General features: G+C 41.4%; 1 protein-coding gene across 3 annotated transcripts in view; it reads left to right on the top strand.

The window, feature by feature from the left end:
• The window catches only part of TRPC6 (transient receptor potential cation channel subfamily C member 6), a 130,314-nt gene that overhangs the window by 99,650 nt on the left and 6,907 nt on the right, over positions 1 to 23,757 (top strand). For all 3 annotated transcript variants that reach the window (XM_047878804.1, XM_047878803.1, XM_047878805.1), the window contains 7 exons: positions 389 to 605; positions 6,210 to 6,443; positions 8,349 to 8,613; positions 9,844 to 10,039; positions 10,794 to 10,997; positions 13,529 to 13,603; positions 19,542 to 19,625. In XM_047878804.1, coding sequence (XP_047734760.1) covers positions 389 to 605; positions 6,210 to 6,443; positions 8,349 to 8,613; positions 9,844 to 10,039; positions 10,794 to 10,997; positions 13,529 to 13,603; positions 19,542 to 19,625 — 1,275 coding nt within the window. The remainder of the gene's footprint in view (positions 1 to 388; positions 606 to 6,209; positions 6,444 to 8,348; positions 8,614 to 9,843; positions 10,040 to 10,793; positions 10,998 to 13,528; positions 13,604 to 19,541; positions 19,626 to 23,757) is intronic.

Raw genomic sequence — 23,757 nt, 5'->3', positions numbered from 1 at the left:
CTGAAGTCGGATGTCTAACCAACTGAGCCACCCAGGCGCCCCAAGTAGTTTGCTTTTTATGAATGATGATGATACCACACCCTGCCTTCTGTTGTAAAATACTATTTGTCAGAGTTATATAATATTTTTAGAACTTAAGTATCATTTAACACAAAAGTTAATTTATTTAAACATAAATCCAGAATAGCAGCATATATGGATGAAGGATGTGACCAGAATTTTAGCACAGCATAAAGAGTTGCTGTTCTCTCATCAATTATATAAATATACGTAACCTTCTTAGGAGAATATTGCAGTATCCAGACATTTATTCTTGTGCACACGTGTGTGTGTTTTGCAAAGTGTACAAAACAAAGTTAAGATTTTCTTTTGCTGTGCACTGTGGCAGATGGGGAAGATTATGCGCGGACCGTTCATGAAGTTTGTGGCACACGCTGCTTCCTTCACCATTTTTCTGGGGCTGCTGGTGATGAATGCTGCTGACAGATTTGAAGGCACCAAACTCCTTCCCAATGAAACCAGCACAGATAATGCAAAACAGCTGTTCAGGATGAAAACGTCCTGCTTCTCATGGATGGAGATGCTCATTATATCCTGGGTAATAGGTAAAGACCGATATTGTGTCATCTTTGTTTTGTTCTTTTTTTTTTTTTTCACAGCTTAGCACTTTGAATGACACTGACTCCTTCACACATCAGCTATGCAAATACATTCCGCACGATACAGTGCATCATTTTCTGTTTTTAAAACACAGTTATCTCGGGTTCATTATTGGGGCACAACTTTGTCACATGCCATATGCTTTTTAAGTTTCCAATAAAAACCCAGGAGGAAACAATAAGATAGTATTAATTGAATCCTGCCAGGGATGAAGTACTCCCATTCATGTTTTGGGAGAGCTAGGACTTCAGATTTCACAACGACTGCATGATTTTATGTTGAGATGTAATGGGAACCAAAGCTAATAGTCATTCACATTTATTGAACATTTATTATGTACCAAGAACTGTTCAAAGCCCCTCACATACCTGAACTCACACACTCTCCCTGCACCTCGGTTTTGTAATCTGTAACATGATACCAGCATCTATTTACAATGTTCAGGTGAGGATTGAGTAATTTCCTTTAGATCTCCCAATGACAGGTGAGACAGAGGGAAAGCAGTCTTAACTAATACACTATTTGTCATCAGAATCAATTGTACACATGGCTTGCCCTTAAACATAATGCAAACGAGAAAGGTATTTCAATCGGATTTTACGAATTAATAGATTAAATAGGCAAGTGGTGCCTTCGTTAGGTCAGGAGGATCCTGAGCTGAATGTGCAGTCCTTGCAGCCAGGAGAGTTAAGTGTGGGGGTCAGGTCAATAAGTAAATCAATAATGAAAACCACTGAGACAAATACTGTAATTGAGGCACGATTCGGGTACTGTGAATGTACACAGACTGGACACCTAAGTCTAGAATGGAGTGGGTTGTGGAAAGGGCAGAGAAGGCCTCCCTGGACGGTACCTTCCATCTAAGACTTTGGAGATGAGGTAGTGTTAGCTGGGCAGAAGGTTTTGGGGGAGTATGGACGCTACAAGGTGTGGAAACATTGCATGTGAAGCTAGGACCTTAGGGTGCACCAGGCACCCTTGAAATGTAAGGAGTTAGGCAGGTGCCTTTGAGGGCATGGGTGATGGCAGACGGTGAGGCAAAATGGCTGAGGGTGACTTTCAGCATTGGTGATGGCTCTGTCACATCTTAGCCAGAGGACGGTGGGTATGGAAGCTGAGAGCCCACCACTGGCTCCCTGAGAGCAGGGTGAGGGTGGGGACTCAGGCCTCGGGGAGTTGGTGGTGCACTGTGCCCATGGAGGGAGAGATGTGGACTCCACCCTGGACCACTCGGCGGTGCTGCACTTCTCTGAGAGGGAGAGAACGGAGGGACGATCACCATTGGTGCCTGGAGAATGAGAAGCTGATGACTAAGTCTGGGTTGTAGTTGCCTTTGAAGTGCCCTGGGGATTTTCAGGCGAAGATGCCCACCAAATACTAGAAAATACAGCACCCTGGAGAAATAGGGATGAGGGCTTACCGTGTGAATTACATCACCGAGGGTAATTAAGCCTTGGATAAACAAGAAGAGTGTGATTTTTCACTACTTCTTTAGCAATGTAACTGATATTTACCTTATATCACAGAACTGCAGGAAATAAATTACATTCCAACTTAGAGCATTGGATTTAAAATAAGAACAGTCGTTTGGACATTGCCTTTATCTTAGTAAACTAACCGCCTGTGTGCTAGTGTCAGTGTGTGTGTGAGTATAAAGTATGTAACACAGTGCTTGGCACGTAGGAGATGTTTAATAAATTTTCAGGTAGTTATGGTTATTAGACTTTTCATTGAGAGTGTCTGTTACTTTTATATAGGAGTGGTATTTCCTACTGAAAACAAGCAAGATAAGATTCTAGTTCAAGATGAAACTTTGAAAACATTCAATTTTGTGTAAGGGGATTAGATATAATGAATGTTCATTTTTATCCTTTATCAAATATAATGCACCTCATACTAATATTTTATTATAAACATTAGAAGTTTTTCCCTTGGGGCGCCTGGGTGGCGCAGTCGGTTAAGCGTCTGACTTCAGCCAGGTCACGATCTCGCGGTCCGTGAGTTCAAGCCCCGAGTCGGGCTCTGGGCTGATGGCTCGGAGCCTGGAGCCTGTTTCCGATTCTGTGTCTCCTTCTCTCTCTGCCCCTCCCCCGTTCATGCTCTGTCTCTCTCTGACCCAGAAATAAATAAAAACGTTGAAAAAAAAAATTAAAAAAAAAAAAAAGTTTTTCCCTTTTCACTTAGAAATCTAAACCAGGAATGTTATGTTAACTTTTAATGTTATGAATACATTTTCCTTAGAACTGCTGGCCCAGCACCCTTTCTACCTGAGATTCCCAGATTCGCTCACAGGGTCTGTTTATAGGAAAAGCCAGAGCAGGCAGCTTCAGCATTACAGCATTAGTCAGACTTGTGTGTTGGTTTCTGACGTGGATAATCGTTTTCTTCTTGGAGTTGTTCTGGAAAGGAGGCTGTTGCGCCTTCTGGAAATATTAGTAAGAAATGGCCTATTTGGGTCAGCTGGTGGGCTTGAGGCCTTCTATTGTTCGCAGAAGGCAAATGTATCCAGTTTTTACTGGAGACAAACTTGGAATGCTGAATTATGGAACTGAGCTGCAGGAGAGCTTGATGAGGCTGACTGGCGAGCTGAGACCCCTGAGAGGGGGGTGCAGCAGGAACACAGTGGGGGAGACATGCTTGGTGATTCCGATGTGCAAAGATCCCGGGGGGCACTGTGTGAGCTGTGTCCAGACCACATCTGAGTGCCACACGCGGGAGCATGTTCAGGAGAGCAGCCACGGCAGTGAGTGTCCCCGCCATGGAGCAGCTCTTGAGGAGACTGGGAAAGACCACTTTGGAGGGTGGGGGTAAGAGGACCCTTATTTATTTGGAGAGCCTCATCTGAAGAGAAAGAAGATGAAACGGGGCTCAGGCTTCATGGTAAACCGGCCTTTCCTGGGGAATAGACAGAATGAGCACACAGGTGGTTCTGTTTTGTTTCGAGAAGTTTAGAGGCAGAGGGAGTTTGCTCATTCTCTGCTGTTGCGGCAGATCCACACTGAAGCGATTCTTCTGAAAACCCAGCTGTGGGACGGGCAGCCTTCAGCAGTCTGGCCACTTGTCTCCGGCTCAACACCCAGGTAGAAGTCTCCCCTGCCCCGAGAAGCTGCCCAGGCTGGGGGGTTCTCAGCTGTGCCTGGCAGCCCCCAGGGCTCCTTGGAGTGAACAGGACGGAAGCTTCCTTCAGGCAGACTAATTCACTGTGTTTTGTTTTTTAAGCTTTGGTAAGATGAGGTTTCATCAAGAATTCTATGTCTGGAGAGGAAAGGTGGCGGGCAGGTGGGAGAGGAGGGGGAGAGCCTTCCTTTCCAGCCTTAGCTCTTCAACAGAACAAAGTAAGTTTGAAAGGTCTTGGTCTGACATTTGAGGCCCTTCAAAATCTGGCCCCTTGCCACCCGTCCAACCCTAAATGCCACGTCCCCACAAAAGCTGCAGTCCAGCAGGACGGAAGGCCCTACACAACTAGGCTGGATGGCGTTCAGAGGTGCCTCGGCCCCTGTGCTGCAGGCACTCCACATTCCTGCAGCCCGCAGAGGGACAGCCTGGAGGAGGCTTCCCTCACTCCTGCTCACTGTGTGCCTGGGGGGTGTGTACCAGCACACAGGCAGGATTTCTTGTTTTAACCTGACCCACTGGCATAGGTGTGAATCCAGTCCTAGATCCCTCATACCTTGGAAGCACTCAAGTAAGTAATGAAGTTGTCTTCCTCTGTGTGTGCAGAATGCCGCTTTTGAGAAAAGCCCACAGTAAGCTGTGTGTGGGCTCTGTGATAGAGGGTCATGACGGGCGTAAGGATGTGGGGCAGGTGCTTGCTGGGGAGGGGAGGAGATGAGTTTCAGCCGGGGGACTATGACAGCCTTCTTAATACAGGTAGGCTTGATCGATCATTGGAGCTTGGGTTATATTTCTGCAGATGGTTCTAGAAGTAGGTACGATGTTGGAAAGAATATCTTAAAGGTAATGGTGTAAAGCAACATCTTGTTAACACAGTAACATCCTTTAAATTAAGCTAAAGTAGGGGCACCTGGGTGGCTCAGTCAGTTAAGCGTCCGGCTTCGTCTCAGGTCATGATCTCACGGTTCGTGGGTTCCAGCCCCGCATCGGGCTCTGTGCTGACAGCTCAGAGCCTGGAGCCTGCTTCGGATTCTGTGTCTCCCTCTCTCTCTGCCCCTCCCCCACTCGCAGTCTGTCTGCCTCTATCTCAAAAATAAATAAACATTAAAAAAAATTTTTTTAAAAGATAAAGTATGTGCCAGTCATAGAAAATTTAAAATAGTAAGTGCCCAATAAATATTAGGTGTTATTTTTTCCAAGTGCCACATGCCCTGTGCATTTTACACGCATTATTTAAGTGTTAAAACAACCCTATGAGGTAGACACAAACCACTGTCATCCCCAGTTTACACGCCGAGCTTTAGAAAGTTTGAATAATGTGCCAGAGATCACACTGCCAACGAGTGGACGAACCGGGTCCCAAGCCATGGCACTCCGATCCCAAACCTGTGCTCCTAAGCAGCATGCTGACTTCTTGTGAGAGTGTAGTGTCTTTCGTACTCCCCCAGCAGGAGGTGACCGTGAATAATATGCTCCTGTGACTCTGTGCAGTCCTATATGGTGCTGGTTTTAAACATAAAGTCGTAGACTCTATGACACTTTTTACTCCTTTACCTAGCATGTTTAAATGTTTATGCCATAAACATTTTCCAACGTGTCTTAGGCCGTCCAAGAAGCACAGGCAGAGACAGGGTTCAATGCCAACAGTTTTGCTAAAGGGCCTTCACTGAGAGGGAATGGGGAGGGGAGTGAGGAAGGTTTCAGGGCTGTCAGATGGGGGAGGCAAGTCTGATCCTGAGGTAGGAGGGCAGGGAGGGAATGTCTGATACAAGCATCTCAGATGGCTATTCAGTCTGAGGACAGGTCAGCGAAGCTGGCAGGAAATACTTGAGCCGAAGTCAGGCATCAGAGAAGCCCAGGGTCTCCCAAGAAGGGGTGCCTTCAGTCACCAGCGGGAAGCAGCCTTTGGGAAGCATGGCCTTGGGGGAAAAGTGCCCATGGTTCCAGAATGCGATTGCTGAGGCCCTTAGCCAATTAAATTCCTGTAGTTGGAGGTCTGTGAGGTCTGTCCTTGTGGCCACTACTCCATAGTAATTAAAATATATATTAAATGGCTGCATAATACTCCATCTGTGGAAGTCCACGATCACTTAGGTTTTACCTGTGTGAGCAGGTGTGTTTGGATGTTTTGGTTATTATGAAGAGTCCACCGTGAAGATCTCGTAAATACACTTGTTATGTATAGGATCCATGGATACCAAAGATTGTTTGGACACGCTTGAACCTTGTCGGACTGCTTTTAGGTGATACACTGATACTGCTGGACTGTGGCTTTTGTGGGGATGTGGCATTTAGGGTTGGATGGGTGGGAAGAAGCCAGATTTTGAAGGGCTTCAAATGTCAGACCAAGACCTTTCAAACTTACTTTGTTTTGTTGAAGAGCTAAGGCTGGAATGAAACTGAATTGGGTCTATTTTAACCCCTTTCCAATGCAGGCATGATATGGGCCGAATGTAAAGAAATTTGGACGGAAGGCCCCAAGGAATACTTGTTTGAGTTGTGGAATATGCTTGATTTTGGTATGCTGGCGATCTTTGCTGCGTCATTCATTGCGAGATTCATGGCATTTTGGCATGCTTCCAAAGCCCAACACATCATTGATGCAAATGATACTTTGAAGGACTTGACCAAAGTCACACTGGGAGACAATGTGAAGTATTACAATTTGGGTGAGTTTGTAGTGCACAGTCAACTTAAGTTAATAGATATGCAGAGTTTTCTGATGAAAGGAAGTGACTAGTAGTTTGGCTCCTGCTCAGTTCTCACAGTATTACTGGCATCTTCAGAAGCATCTGTGTGAAGACGTGTGCTTTTGGCTTCTCCCTTCCTGATCTCCTTGCCGGCTGGATGCCTCCCGCTCTCTCTCCTCGATCAGTTGACAGCTACCAAACTCCACTGGGAATGCCTGTCTTAGGTCTTAGATTTTTTCTTCTTCTTGTCTAGTAAAAACAGTACACATTTGAGTACCATTTCCATTCAAAACACATAAACTGTGTGACAGCAAGGGAGCTGCTGGTGTCTCTGGGTGGCTCCTGATACACGACACCACAGTTTCCCTGCCAGGCTTTGAACCTGCCAGGCAGATGAGAAACAAAACAAAGCGATAGAGGCTGGAGCGTGGCCTCTAATACCGATCAAGTTCCAGGCAGATGACATAGTCCTGGGTCTCCTAGCCAAGGGGCTTGGTGAAATTTCCCTCCAGAATCAGGCAGGTGCATCCTTTGGTCTCTGGACAACATGGGTAGGGCAGTCCCCCCCAAGGCAGGAATGGCAGCCAATGGTGGTGTGAGGTCCCTTAGCGGAGGAGCAGAGGAGGGTGGAGCCGAAGCAACTGCGCTCGCTTATCTGCTGTCCCAAAATAGGAGTCAGATGAGGTGATCCACCTCAGGGTGGGGGAGGGCGAGGAAAGAGATGCCTTTGTTTGCTGAGGGAAGACCCTTCCTTGAAGAGACCTAGTGGGTGGAGAATAGACCCCTTGTCGGTACTTACTATAATGCTCTGATAAGAAATCTGTTAACATTCAGTTGACATCTCCGTGGGTTTGTTTGTTGGCTGGATCACATAGAGATCTTTTTATTATTTTTTAAATATTTACTTTAATGTTTAATACTTTTTCATATACAGAATTCTAAAAAGTCAAAGCTATCCATACATTGTACTAACTTACTATAAAAAAGGAAACTGCTTTTATTAGTTTCTTGTATCCTTTACTAATTTTACTTCCCAACAAATAAGCAAATACAAATCAGCAAATCATGTTTTTCCTCTTTCTTACACGTTGTTTTGCATTTTTCCTCATAATGGTTTCTTAATTGGGTTTTGATGAACCCAATGAACTATTGGGTGAGCTATTGGGTGAACTAACCCAATGAACTAATATTGGGTGAACTATTGATGAACTAATATAATAATGCCAGAAAATTTTTAAAAATGAATAATTACTACATTTTTATGGTAAAAATACTTATTTGAGTGATCAATAAAAATGACTTCTAGTTGAAATAACTGCACTTTGTAAGCCCCAAATTGCATTATAGTGTAATTATAAGTTTAAGATTAAATAATAAATGCTACCAATTATGGAGCACCAAGCACTTCCTGAACACTAGTCATTGGCTTCATGAATTTGCAAGTAGATGAGAGAAGGTGGAGTGGTATCGTCTCATTTTTAAAGATGGGAAAATGAAAGTAAGAAAAGTTAAATAATTGTACCTGTTCTTCTGGTAGGGATGTGTGTGCACGTGTGTGCGCGCACACACACACACACATGCACACACACACACACACACACACACACACACTGGAATTTTTTCATATGCTGAGTCCCTAGTTTTAGCTCTTAACCATTTTGCTGTATGCTTATGGAAAATTGCCGGCAGACCAGGGGGCTCATTTTCTCAATATATTCAGAAGCTCCCATATACCTGACCCTTATAGAAGCCCTGTAAGATAACAGATTTCCTTTAGAGACTTGATGGCTAATGTAATTATATTTCTTTAGTAGCAGAAAAGAAGTTGCCTGAGTAAACAACTTAAAGAAACTCATGATAACTCTTGTGTTTTCTCTTTCCTAGCCAGGATAAAGTGGGACCCCTCTGATCCTCAAATTATATCTGAAGGTCTTTATGCAATTGCTGTAGTTCTAAGTTTCTCAAGAATAGCTTATATTTTACCAGCCAATGAAAGCTTTGGACCTCTGCAGATATCGCTTGGAAGAACAGTGAAGGACATCTTCAAGTTCATGGTCATATTCATCATGGTGTTTGTGGCCTTTATGATTGGAATGTTCAACCTCTACTCCTACTACATTGGTGCAAAACAAAATGAAGCTTTCACAACGTATGTCATCTTGGATGTTTTGATGATGGAGATTGCAGATTAATTATAGGATAGTTTAAGTGTGTTCATATGTGTCTATGGGATAGACAATGTTTCAGTGAAGACTTCCATCTCCAGTTTCTCTTTAGCAATGAGAGAGGATTTTTAAATTAATTGGAAGAACTTGAAAATATAGGCACCTTCCTATCATTAAGCAATACTAGTTAACATTTTTAGTGCCAGTTCTTCTGGGAAAATACCTCACTCACAACATTTCATTATCTCTATTTCACAAAAAGAAGAAACAAAGCTCAGAAAAGTTAAACAATTTGCTGAATTTCACCGAGATGCTAGTGTATGGACAAGCCAGGCTGTATGTAACCTCTTGTCCACGACTCTAGAATGTGTGTTCCTACTTGTACAGCCTTCTCATTAGAGGCTCTTGGGGGGGTGGTGCACAGGGAGAACAGCTTCTTTCCTAATTCATTTTGTCAGATATTCTCATTGAGAAGATCCTGGTTATCAACCCCAGTTTTGACTGAGGTTCACCACGGCCACAGTGGTTTTTTATAAAATATGCTTAGAACAGATTACTCAGATATTAGGTGGTCCATGTTCCAATATGAAGCATCAACTGAAGCATAACCTGTTGTTAGCCCTATTCTCATAAAGTGCAGTTTATCAGAGAAATGAAACCAGCTGGGTTAAGCTGGGCTTAGCATTGGTCAGTAATTATGTGTAAAGCATTGAAATTCCTACCTAAGACTTGTCAGTGATTTTGGTTACAGCGTCTATGTTTATATTGTCACATTTTCCTTAAGACACACACTGTTATTATCTAATTATTGGATATAAGTAGAAGTATAGACGAGCAGGAAACCTAGTAAGACTCTAACATTGTATTATTTTTATTAAGTAATACATTTAACACTCCATTACCAAAGCTATGGATTACTTATGTTAGTGTCTGTGGTTATGAAGTTATGTTAATAACGTTTATTGAGTGCCTATTATGTGCCAGATACTGAGCTGACTGGTTCATATGCACGGTATGACTTCAGCCCTGCAACCATCCAGGAAATAAAACCTATTGTATTCATTTTACAGAAAGGAAAACCGAGGTTCATAGAAGTAAAGGATTTTCTCATGAATACTTAGTAATTTGCAAACACACAATCAACTCACTTTTATTATGGTATTATTGTCATTTATACACTGCATTATTTCCTTTCTCTCTTCATTTTTCCCCAGAGTTGAGGAGAGTTTTAAGACACTGTTCTGGGCTATATTTGGACTTTCTGAAGTGAAGTCAGTGGTCATCAACTATAATCACAAATTCATTGAAAATATCGGTTATGTTCTTTATGGAGTCTATAATGTCACAATGGTCATTGTTTTGTTAAATATGTTAATTGCAATGATCAACAGTTCATTCCAGGAAATTGAGGTATGATTTCTGTACATGTGTATAGTCTGTGACTACATGTTTTAACTTATGCCAGGCATCAACTCCTCATTGGTGGTGAAAATATAGGCTGTGTTTCCTTTTGTTTTTTGCCTGTTTCATATAGTTGTTTGTCCAGTAATCTAGAAAATTTTAACTCTTTGGTTCCAAATGCAACATCAATATGTGTGGTGGGTAGTAGGTCATAAGGAGGAGAAATGTCAGATTCATTATTGTTTTTTAAAAAAAAACCTTAGAAATACCATATCAGCTTGAATTTACATTTTATTTTTAAAAATTGTTGCTTACAAATACCACTAGTGTTCAAATCTTTTTTGTAGTGATTTTCGAAAGTGACCATTTCTCGAATCTGGAGTGATAATACAAACTTTTATTCCAGAAATTTTGGAATGTGTCCCAAAGTAATCAAACTTACGATCTTGTGTCGAACAAAAGAGTGAATAATTTTTCATAGTGTTCTTTTCAGAATGTAGAAAAATCCATTTATACTTTTCAGGGTGTTTATAAACGTAAGCACATTCTGAGATCTGTATTCTCTAAGCCTGATAAAAATTTCAGACAGATTTTGGAGAGAGTGTGAGTAGAACCTTAGCATTAAAAAAAATCTTGGAGTGGTGTTTGGGTCCTGAGAGTGTTTGCAGGCACCATTGCTCCTGCCTAGGTACACAGTGTGGGTCGCATCGCAGTAATTCAGTTTTCACATGTCTCTGCTGAACTGACGTGTGTGTTTACACAGGACGATGCTGATGTCGAGTGGAAATTTGCAAGGGCCAAGCTTTGGTTTTCCTACTTTGAAGAGGGGAGAACATTACCTGTTCCCTTCAACCTGGTGCCAAGTCCAAAGTCCCTGTTTTATCTCTTACTGAGGCTTAAAAAATGGATTTCTGAGATGTTCCAGGCCCATAAAAAAGGTTTCCAGGAGGATGCAGAGATGAACAAGGTAATTTGACTTGATAATTTAAAATTATGTTTTTAAATGCTAGGATCATTTAAAAGAAGTGATCCATGATGACACGTCCGATCATTGCCAAATGAGCACAGTCCTTTGGCTTGTATCTACTTGAGAGGAACACTTTGGACATTTCCTACTTAAAAGAATACAGGAAAAATTCATGAAATGTAACTATAATAATGTATTACATTGTCTGTAGAGGGTACTCGAAAGGAGAGCTATTCTGGCCCCATTTTTGCTGTTGTGGCCACAAGCCCCACCTCATGTTCAGTTCACACAGCCTGGTAAAGCATCAGTAGCTTGGGGGAATTTGACAGACTCTACCTTCTTCACTGAAAACTTAGAAATCAATTACTCACATGTAATATGTGAGTCTAGGCTTGGCATTAAGTAGTTCAAGAAAGAAAGATCTAGGGGTATTAAATGGAAACAGTTATGCAGGAAGCAATCTCAAGAAACATAGAAGAGGTGCAGTGTTTAGATGAGGGTTAGCAGTATATTCAGAAGTGTGGAAAGTTGTGTGCCACTGTGTATGGAGGAGGGGCAGTTACCCTGTGCAGGAACTCTGCTGGTGCAGAACCACATCCAGGAGAAGCAATGAGAGATGGACGCATTCAGAGGAGAAGGGCCAGCATGGGAACAGGTGCATGTAAGGCGTCATATGATGGGGAGTTGAAGGACTTGGGGATTACATCCAAAAAAGGAGGATTGAAGGGGAACAAGGCAAATATCTTTAGAACTCTCAGTTTTGACTAGGGGGTATACTTGTTTTTTTTTTTATTTAAAAAAAATTTTTTTTTCAACGTTTTTTATTTATTTTTGGGACAGAGAAAGACAGAGCATGAACGGGGGAGGGGCAGAGAGAGAGGGAGACACAGAACCGGAAGCAGGCTCCAGGCTCTGAGCCATCAGCCCAGAGCCCGACGCGGGGCTCGAACTCACGGACCGCAAGATCATGACCTGGCTGAAGTCGGACGCTTAACCGACTGCGCCACCCAGGCGCCCCATGGGTATACTTGTTTTTTGTCCCTTCAAAAACAGGGAGAGATGCCGTGGGCAAAAGTTGCAAATAGTTCAGCTGTAGTTCTATTTAAAAACAAACTTGTCACAACAACATCTGTCCAGGGGCGCCTGGGTGGCTCAGTCGGCTGAGGGTCCAACTTCAGCTCAGATCATGATCTTGAGGTTCGTGAGTTTGAGCCCCACATTGGGCTCTGTGCTGACAGCTTGGAGCCTGGAGCCTGCTTCATATTCTGTGTCTCTCTCTCTCTGCCCCTCACCTATTCACGCTCTGTCTCTCTCTCAAAAATAAGTAAACATTAAAAAAATCAAAGAAAATATCTGTCTAACAGAGTGGGCTGTCTTGCAAAGTAGTAAGTTACCCATCATTGCATGTAATCAATAAATGCTGAATGACCAATATTAGGAATTTATAGAAGATATTCCAACAGTGAGTGGGCAGTTGAGCCAAATGATCGTAAAAGTTTCTAGCCATTCTAAGATTCTATCACTGAGAGAAAAGGAAATATTCTAATTCCTGCTCTGCTTGCCACTCACCATTTGGGGTTCTCAAATAAATAATAAACTCTCTGAGCTTTAGTTTCTTCAACTGTACTATGGGAATAAAAATTATATCTACATCATAAAGATCAAATGAGTATATAAAAGGACCTTGAGAATTATAATTTTTTTAATGTTTATTTATTTTTGAGAGAGACAGAGACAGAATGCAAGTGGGTTTGGGCAGAGAGAGAGGGAGGCATGGAATCTGAAGCAGGCTCCAGGCTCTGAGCTGTCGGCACAGAGCCTGATGCAGGGCTTGAACTCATGAGCTGTGAGCATGACCTGAGCCGAAGTAGGACGCTTGACCGACTGAGCCACCCGGGCGCCCCAGGACCTTGAGAATTATAAAACCTGCTTTAAATGTAGTTATTACTATACTGTGTGAAATTTTGGAGAAACAGGCCATCTATAGCACTCTTCTGGATGTGTAACTTCTAGAACTCAGTGGGTTGATGGCAGGAATGTCCCTCCCTTTACTTAATACTCCTTTACTTACATTAATTAATGGAGTTTACAGTTCTAATGGAACAGCAACCTGAGAGAATTCATTGTTCTCACCAATGGGAAGCACCCAATAAGAATGTTTCTCTTCTTGAAACTTGCTACAGAATCAGACCAGATGGCTTTTAAGATACGGAATAAAAGGGGCGCCTGGGTGGCGCAGTTGGTTAAGCGTCCGACTTCAGCCAGGTCACGATTTCGTGGTCCGTGAGTTCGAGCCCCACGTCAGGCTCAGGGCTGATGGCTCAGAGCCTGGAGCCTGTTTCTGATTCTGAGTCTCCCTCTCTCTCTGCCCCTCCCCCGTTCATGCTCTGTCTCTCTCTGTCCCAAAAATAAATAAACGTTGAAAAAAAAATTAAAAAAAAAAAAAGATATGGAATAAAGAATGAAATTGTTTTTGTAATTCTAAATGAAGAATTAGCAATTGTGCTCATCTTACTATCTATTTTTAAAAGAGAAATGAAGAAAAGAAATTTGGAATTTGGGGAAGTCATGAAGACCTTTCAAAATTATCACTTGACAAAAAACAGGTAAGCTCATATTTGAAAACATGAAGTCATATGTGTGTCCAGGCTTATCTTTTCAGAAAAAAGGACAAATTTCAGAAGCAATTTCAAGAAACAGGTAATATATACATTAAAGATTTTAATTGTGTTAATAATGCCTCAAAGATCTGTTATTGAGTGATGGAAATAAGCTTATGTCCAGTTAATCAGAAGAAAGAACCGTGTATATCTTTAAGACAGATATTAAGCATATATGTTTGGGTACTTGTGGGTAATGAAATACAGGGATAGTGATGTAAGCAGGAAAAATTAAACTGATAGAGGAGCGTCTGGGACCCAACGGAGATCTCATTCACTGCCCTTGAGCAGTGTGGGGTGGTGGTGGGCATACACACATCCAGCAGAGCCTCTCTACCTGTCGGTCATTTTCCTCACCAGGGCAGGGTTGCCTCGGGGCAGTTGGTGCTGGAGCTCCCAGTCAGGCTGGCTGACTCTTTTGGTCTTTTTACCTTTCCCTCTTTCACGGTGAGCCAAGCCCCACAGTCTAAGACCGTTTTCTGCCCCCTGCTCCTACTCCCTGTTACCTGTCACAGGCATGATTCTGAGCACAACTCCTACTTCTTACTGTGTCTTGGCATTTGGTTCCTAGGGGACTGACATAATGCAGCCATCTCCTTTACTTTTCCTTGCCATGTAAGCTTGTGATGAGCAGAACTGACGCCCACAGCTTGCTTTTGCTTGATACATTAGCTACACTCCTGGGAGAGTGCTTTTACAGCACACGTTTGTATTTCCAGTCAAGTTTGCCTATTGTTACTGAAGTGGGTGTCCACTGGAATGTGCTTGGCCCTGATAGGGACTAAGAAAAACTCTCACGGTTCCTTCTTTCTTACCAATTTGTGCAACGTTTGCTCTCTTTTTCATGAAGTCTACTTCCAAAACAACGCTTAAGTTTCCATTTCACTCAGATCTTCTGACTCCCTGAGGACAAAAGTGGATAGGTTCCACCAACATCACCTCCACACGTGCTCTGGGTGCACGATAGAAATCAGTGGAATGAGCCCCATAAAAATACTTTTTGAAACATAGTGAGAAGACCTATTTATTATCTTTGGTTATATCCTTGAGCTCTGAAGGTCCCTGAATTGGCTGCTAGCATTACCTTTTCAGATAAATTCTGAGAGGCCAGCATAACTCAAGTCCCATCTCTGCCACACTGTATGATGCATAAACCTGAAGATGCTGATAACTTCCTGAATAACCGCTCTCTTCGAGCTCCAGGAGGGATCACTTTCAAGTTGTCAGTTGCAGACAGGCTCTGGCGTCCTATGCAATAGATGTCATTTTAGCATTTTCTGTCTGTTTGGCACTGGGTTGAGTGACATGTGCAGATTTTTTTTGTTATTAGTCACATATAACTGATATATGTTGATTTTGTGCAAATTCCCAATCCTTTTCTCCAGGCATATTGAATTAAAATTTCTGGCATTGGGGTGTGGAAGTGTGTACTTTAGTTAGGCCTTAGGATATTCTAAGGCCCATCTGGGTGTGGGAATCATGGGAATCACAGAATATTTCATTCCCTGAATGACTTTGTCATGGACACATCAGTGAACAGTAATATTCAGCAGAGTAGACTAGACTAGATTAAAATGAAACATGAGGGGTGTCTGGGTGGCTCAGTCGCTTGAGCCTCCGACCTCAACTCGGGTCATGATCTCTCAGTGCATGAGTTCGAGCCCCATGTTGGGCTCTGTGCTGACAGCTGGGAGCCTGGAGCCTGCTTTGGATTCTGGGTCTCCCTCTCTCTCTGCCTCTCCCATGCCCATGCTCTTCTCTGTCTCTGTCTCTGTCTCTCTCAAAGAAAAATAAACACTAAAAATAAAAAAAGAAAAAGAAACATGAAATAGGACTAAATCCACATAGTAGATATTTATCCTTCTGTACAACAGTAAAAGCTGCTGACACTTGTAGAGCATCTACTGTATGTCAAGCGGTGTATCCCACAGCCTTCCTGTTTGATTCTTACACCACCTCTAGCAGCTAGGTAATATTATTTCCCCTATTTCATGCATTAGAAACCCGAGGACAGTAGAGCTGAAGTAACCTGCCCACAGTCTCATTTCAAACAACAGCCAGAATTCAAATTCAGATCTTGATTCCAAAGCAAGCGCTTATAAGCACTGCCCCCACGTGGTGCATTTCATGTCTGCATCCCTGTGGACTGAACATGGTATCTATACATTTTTAGCTCATTGCTCTGTTCCTGGCTTTACTCTAAATGCTAATATCAAAATAATTACTAGGAAATGAACAAGAGAAAACATAAAGAATGCAGGAGATGTGGTATAAAAACAAAGATAGACAGTAGCTCATTCAGAATCAGTGTATTTTCACATGAGTCAGGAACAAAGCTTAAAGCCACCTCTACCTGCTGCCACTCCCGTTGCATTTCACACATCACTACCATTTATAGATATCCACATCCCTAAGGTTTAAATACTATTCATTTGGCCAGTTGAATCCCCCTGACTTTCTAGCCTGCTTGAATAGCTGGCCATGGAACACTTAGTTCTACATTAGAATTTTCTGCCACCAAGTGGTAATAGTGCTTCTTTGCACCATTGAGTAAATTTATCCTTACATTCCCTTTCTTTCATATGATTGTAACAAGTATTTATTATATGATTATTATGTATTAGAAACTGATTGGAATTTTTTGTTATATTTGTATCCAAGTTTATATTTCAGATTTAGAGAAGAACTAGTCACATAAAAGTGATCCATGTGAATTTATAACTGTTTAGTCATATACCATTCAACTATACCAGTGGTTCCCAACCAGGGGTGATCCATCCCCTGCCCCCACTACCGGCACCTCAGGGTACATTTGTAATACCTGGAGACATTTTGGTTGTCACAACCGGACAGGGGAGCTGTTATTGGCATCTAGTAGGTAGAGGGCAGGGATCCTGCTAAACATTCTACAATGCACAGGAAGCCCCACACAATACTTATCCAGCCCAAAGTGTCAATAACTGTTGGAATGAAGAATCTTCGGACTCTACCTATTGAGAGCATGAAGTGGTGGGAGTGCTGTGTGTTGTACTGAAATGTTACGAATACACAGAAGCTGTGGCCATTGACGCTTCAAGATCTACAGTCTGGACAATCTGTAATCACACACATTCTCAAATGAACAGAATGCCATTTTCTGACATACCTGCCACTGTTACCTCTGCTGTGCCGTCTGGTGTGTTCGTTGGTACAGCATCAGCCTCATGCCTTCAGTTCAGTTCTTTACAGTTTAGATGTACCTTTACCATCTATGTTGAGCTGCAGCCAACTGGTTCACAAACCTCGATTGAACATGTTTTCTATAGCAAGGTGTCTAGCAGCCAGTGAACCCCATCAGTGACCCAGAAGCACTTTTTCCTTCCTTTATTTCACCAACCAGTGCTTTCTGAGCACTTGCCATCTGCCAGCAGTTCTGGCTCCAGGGACAGTGAGGTGAGCTAAACAAAATCTCTCCTTCCATAGAGCCCAGCAGGATGTAGATAAACATGTAACCAAGCCAGTGAATAAAGTAAGTGTCAAGTGACCTAGCTGGCTCCAGATCTATTTTTCATAAGGTGGGCAGGAAAACCTCTCTGCGGAGCTTACGTTTTAAGCTAAAACCCAAAAGATGAGGCAGAGCAAATAAGCCAGTCAGGAAAAGAGCATTTCAAGAACTGGGAACAGCACACGCAAAGCCCTTAAAATAGAAATGAGTGAATGAACGAAGGCCTGGGTGATGTTGATATATTATTAAATCCCCCCCCCCCCCGCCACCCTATAGGCATGTAGTGTCCTGAGCTGCCTTAACTGGAGGTGATTGACATATCAAATGTTAAGGTTTCTTCATCTTCAAAAAAAAAAAATCCCAAAGAAACATATTTTTTTCACTTTCTTATTTCCATTAACACTTTTTGGATGTACTAGTGGCCCCTAACGAAAGAAGGAGACATCAAATTAATAACTTCCAACCGTGAGGTTGTAAATTAATGAATAGGTGGTAAATAAGTCAAAGGCACAATGCACAAAGATCCCTTTGTCTGGATCCTCTCCTCTGATTATGAACCTGTCCTCACCCTCCATGCTATATCATGAAAAATGGGGGATGAAAGTGGGCTTGAATCTTGTCGTCACGTTTAATGGTGCCCTTAAAGCATAAATCATGGTTTGAAAGCCAGGAAGCATTATATCATCATAAAGATAAATGAATAACTTTTTAAGAATAAATATTAAAAATTACATTGTTAAAAACATGTTGAAGTTTGCATTTGTTTCCCACATCCGTAGATTAGTAGGACTTGAAGGAGAATAGGTATCCACTGGACTACTCCCTTCATTGTTGGAGAGAGTGCAGAAAGTTCCAGCATCTCACCTGCTGCTCCAGAGCTGTTGTGGCAGAGCCTTAGTCTTCACATTTCTGTCAAGCACTCTTTTATTAGAGAATCCAAGTTGCCTCTCTTTGGTTCATTTGGCCAATTGTATAATTTTATCTTAATTATGTTCAAAGTTAATATAAAGTGAAAGAATATGGATATTTTGCTGACACTGTTAGGTTGAAAGACAAGGGGAAATAGCTACATGAAAAGGGGTGCTAATATTTTCAAAATTGCATATTGTGTTTTTATGGATCATATCAGCCTTAGTATATTCTTCCTGTGCATATAACTTAGCAAGATAATGATTGTTATGTTCTTCACTGAATACCCAGAATCCATAGCACAGCATCTTCATATAGAGGGCACTCCATCAATGTCCAGTGTTTACTGGATGAATGTGTGCATAGCTGTTTTAGGTCAGCATGTGGCCATTTAAAGCATCAAGGCATTGAAGTTAAGGACTTTAATTCTCAATGAGATTTACTTACAGCAACTTAGATGCCATTGGGAAATATGAATCACCACTGTCTTTGAAGATGGTCTTGAAGTTTCTTGTCCCTTGGAAAACAGTTGTACACCAAAAACAACAACAACAACAAAAACAAAAACACAAATGTGAAGCTGATGTGTTTTGCTCAGGTTCTCCTACTTATTTATTTTTAAAACCATGTTTTTCCTTTTAGAGAATGCCATGAAGAGTTTTTTTCATCATTTTCTTAGCATGTTTTTTTTTAAAAAGTTTTTAACATTTATTCATTTTTGAGAGAGAGAGAGCATGAGTGGGGCAGGGGCAGAGAGAGAGACACACAGAATCTGAAGCAGGCTCCAGTCTCTGAACTTTGAGCACAGCACCAATGCGGGGCTCAAACCCATGGACCGTGAGATCATGACCTGAAATGAACTTGTACGCTTAACAGCTTGAGCCACCCAGGTGTCCTATTAGCGTGTGTATACAGTACTTTACCACCTTAATTGCAGATTGTTTTCGATCTTTTTTATTTGCCTGTTCAAGCAAATATATGGTTTCAAAAGTACTGCCCAAATGTGATACTATGTAGATCCTAAAATTCAAATGCATTAATTTGTTTTTTATTGGCCCCTGAACTCTGTCTCACAACAAAGTCTTACCCTTGTGTTACTTCAGGCACCCACCTACAAGTGTGGGTATTGTGCTCATGGATGCTGGCCTGTTGCTCCCTTAACAGAGGACTTCTTAGATCACCACCATCACTTCCCCAACTTGTTTGCCTCCTCCTCTATCAGAGATGTGCCTGTGAGAATGTTAAAGCATGACTGTCATGACTACATGACTGATAGCCATGAAGTCTATGAAAGTCCTCAGACAACCTTGAATAACCATTGAGAGATCCAGCACCCCTCAGGTGCCTCTGGTTTGTCTTGGAAGATAGACTATAAAGCAAATTAAATGAAAAATTTACATATGTAACTTATAAATTCCTATATATAACTAATAAATATCGTTACATTATTTAGAAGAAAAATAAGAATTTTTGATTCTTTTCAAATTACAGCTTGGGCATAGTAAACAATCAAGTATAAGGAGCTCACAAGATTTCCAGTTAAATAGTTTCAATAATCCTCCAGGAAAGTATCAGGTAAGCATGATTTTTTTCTTTTTAGAAAACTAAGACTAGTTATTTGTAATATTTAAAATCCCAAACTATGTGATTCTTTAAGTGAAAATGAACTATTATGTTGTTTTTCTCAATATCAAAATAATGCATGAGTTCAACAAATATGTGCCTATACTTTCTAAGGACTGGAGATACATAAGTAAATAAAATAGATGAAGTCTTGGCATCCCAGAGCTTAGAGTCTACGTGTTCATTGTAAAAGGCCTATATGTTCATTGTAAAAAGTCTATCCTCACAAAAAAACATACAGGAGAGAATAAAGTGTACCTCAAAACCCACTACTGAGATTTAAAGACTACTTATTTGGTGATATTCTGCCAGGTGATTATGTGTATATGTATAATTTTACATGTACTTCAATATTATATAACTGTACATATAATATATAAAGGAGTTGATAGTACTTAAATAATTGCTAACAGTTTTTCACTTCACAAAACATATTTATATTAATTTTAACGGATGTATAGTACTCTTTGTACAAATATATGATAATTAAAATAATTTCCTATTGATGGAACTTCAACGGTTTTTTCCTACTATTATAAGTAGTACTACTATGAACATTGTCCATGCACCCAGTTACATCCTTAGAATGAGTTCTTAAAAGTGGAATTTTACTGTCCACCATTTAATTTGGGGTTTAGAGAGTTAGATTTGGTTTAACTATATATCCACCCAGGACTTCCTGCACATGGTACTGAACCTCCTGCATTTCCAACATTCTCATGGTTGAAGCCCAGATGGGGGAAAACTTTGTTACATTGAAACTAGACATTCCAGTGCACTGGGAGGGGCAAGATGGTGGAGCAGGCTGGAAGTTCTCGGCGTCTCTCATCCCCGAAATGCAGCTAGATCAGCACAACCCATTTTTCACACCTGGAAAATTGATGTTAGGATTAACAAAACAATCTGCTTAACTTGAACCACAGAACTCAGCATGTACATGGCACAGAGAGGTGAACTGGGGGAGAGAGAAGCTGTGAAGGGTAGGGAGCTGTTTTTGTTTGCAGAGAGGGGACAGAGACAGGCGGTATAGTATAGGAAGAGCACTCCCCCTGAAAGTAGATGGAGAGAAAGAGAAAGAGTGAAAACACCCACAATGGATTGAACAAAAAAGGGAGAAAGGAGAAAGAAGAGGGTTTCAGTACCATTAGGACTCTATAAACAGGGGAACACAGAGTTGGAAACTCCTCAGCTCAATACCTGGCAGAGCTCTGATAGGGAGTTCTGACAGAGCTCTGAATCCCTAGGAGCATACAGTGAGGTCTGAGGGGTCCATGGGCCGCAGGGGAGAAGCCGTTCCTCTGCTAGGAGGGCATTTGGTGGAGGCCATACAACCTCCCCATAGGAAAAGGTCCCAGTGGACCCCAGAGAACAGCCATGTTTTCTGGTATTGGAACAAAGATGCCAGGGCATGGTTAAACCTGGTGCTAGCTGTGTGTTGTGTTTTGCCATAATCTCTGAGCCTCTGCTGCCGTGTGAGCACCTGAACTTTTCCTGGGGCAAGCAGGCACCCAGCCACATTCTCTGAACCTCTGCAAGAGTGCAGCCACACTAATGTTACCTGGGGCAAGCTAGCACCTGGCCATTGCCCGGTGAGACCCTCCCTCAGAATGTTGGAGGGGGTCCAAACTGTAGGGCTCTCAGAAGTGAGGGGTTTGGAAACACAGCCCCATCTGAGATAAAATTTGGGAGAGAGGTGCTGCCTGGCAGGCTGACAGCTTGGACACAGACAGTGTAGAAGCAGGGAGCAGACAGAAGCCAGAGACAAAGGAGGGGTGCTTGATTGCCACTGAGTGAGAGCATAGAATTCTGGTGCTAGAGACTGTGAAGCTGGGTGATGCCATTTTTACCTCTCCCACACCTGTGCATAAACACACATGCACGCCACACCTATAACCCCATTAAGCTAAGCAGCACCACCTAGTGGAGAACGGAGCTGTTACACCAAGCCCTACCCAATTGAGCCCTCCAAGAACATGCCCTAGAGGACCACCACAAGTCTCTCCACCTACTTACTACACAGACTATAAAGTGCATCCTAGTTAGATTTTTAGGGAAAACTGGATGTAATTTATTTTGGATTTCATTGTGTTCTCTGGTCCATCTATTCTTTTTTTTTTTTTTCTTATTCTTGGATACAGAAAGAGAAAAATTTATTTTTTTTTCAGTTTAAGACTTTTAAAAATATTTTTACTACACTTTTTCTTTTTTGTAAAATTTTAAATTCTATTTTACTTTGTTTCATTTTATTTTATTGTATAATTTTTAAACATTTTAAAATTTTTTCTTACCTTTTTTCTTTCCCTTTTTTCTCTATTCTATCAAGTTTATTTCAAAACCAAATCAAAACATATCTAGGATCTAGCTCCCTTTATTTAATTTTTTGTGTTGTTTTTAACTTTATAATTTTATTTTTTATTTTACTAATTCTTTTTCTTCTTCCAAAATGACAAAATGAAGGAATTCACCCCAAAAGAAAGAACAGGAAGAAATGATAGCCAGGGACTTAATCAACACAGATATAAGCAAGATGTCTGAACTAGTATTTAGAATCATGATAATAAGAACTAGCTGGGTTTGAAAAAAGCATAAATCCCTTTCTGCAGAGATGAAAGAAGTAAAATCTAGTCAGGATGAAATTAAAAATGCTATAACTGGGGTGCCTGGGTGGTTCAGTCGGCTAAGCGTCCGACTTCAGCCCAGGTCACGATCTCGCAGTTCGTGGGTTCGAGCCCCACCTCGGGCTCTGTGCTGACAGCTCAGAGCCTGGAGCCTGTTTCAGATTCTGTGTCTCCCTCTCTCTCTGACCCACCCCGTTCATGCTCTCTCTCTGTCCCAAAAATAAATAAATGTTAAAAAAAATTTTTTAAAAATGCTATAACTGACATGCTATGTTGAATGGATGCCACGGCAGCATGGATGGATGAGGCAGAGCAGTGAATCAGCAATACAGAAGACAAAATTACGGAAAATAATGAAGTAGAGAAAAAAGAGGGAAATTAAGGCAAAAGAATGATACAAGAATTTGAGAACTCCGTGACTCATTAAAAAGGAATAACATCCAAATCATAGGAATCCCAGAAGATGAAGAGAGAGAAAAAGGGGTAGAAGGCTTATGTGAGCAAACCATAATGGAAAATGTTCCTAACCTGGGGAAAGACAAAGACATTGAAATCCAAGAAGCACAGAGAGCTCCCATTAGATTGAACAAAAGCCAACCATCAACAAGGCATATCATGGTCAAATTCACAAAATACACAGACAAGGAGAGAATTACAAAAGCAGCAAGGAAAAAAATACTTAACCTACAAAAGCAGACAGATCAGGTTCACAGCAGACCTATCCACAGAAACTTGGCAGGCTAGAAAAGAGTGGCAGGATATATTCAACATGCTGAATTGGAAAAAATATACAGTCAAGAATTGTTTATCCAGCAAGGCTGTCATTCAAAATAGGAGAGATAAAGAGTTTCCCAGACAAACAAAAACTAAAGAAGTTCATGACCACTAAACCAGTCCTGCAAGAAATTTTAAGGGGGACTTTCTGAGGGGAGAAAAGATGAAGCAAAACAAAACAAAACAAAAGAAAACAAAAAATACCAAAACCAACAAAGACTAGAAAGGACCAGAGAACACCACCAGAAACTCCAGCTCTACAAGAAACATAATGGCAATAAATTCGTATCTTTCAGTATTCACTCTAAATGTCAATGGACTAGATGCTCCAATCAAAAGACAAAGGGTATCAAAATGGATAAGAAAACAAGATCCATCTATATGCTGTTTACAAGAGATCCACTTTAGACCTAAAGACACCTTCAGATTGAAAGTAAGGGGATGGAGAAACATCTATCGTGCTAATGGTTGCCAAAAGAAAGCTGGAGTAGCCATTCTTATATCAGACAATCTAGATTTTAAAATAAAGACTGTAACAAGAAGTGAGGAAGGGAATCATATCATAATTAAGGGGTATATCCACCAAAAGACCTAACAATTGTAAACATTTATGCCCACAACCTGAGAGAACCCAAATATATAAATCAGTCAATCACAAACATAAAGAAACTCCTTGATAATAATACCATAAT

This window comes from Prionailurus viverrinus, chromosome D1 (genome assembly GCF_022837055.1).
Source record: "Prionailurus viverrinus isolate Anna chromosome D1, UM_Priviv_1.0, whole genome shotgun sequence".
In the NCBI taxonomy this organism is placed as follows: domain Eukaryota; kingdom Metazoa; phylum Chordata; class Mammalia; order Carnivora; family Felidae; genus Prionailurus; species Prionailurus viverrinus.
Note: the sequence above shows the minus strand (reverse complement) of the source record. Positions and strands in the feature narration are given on the sequence as shown.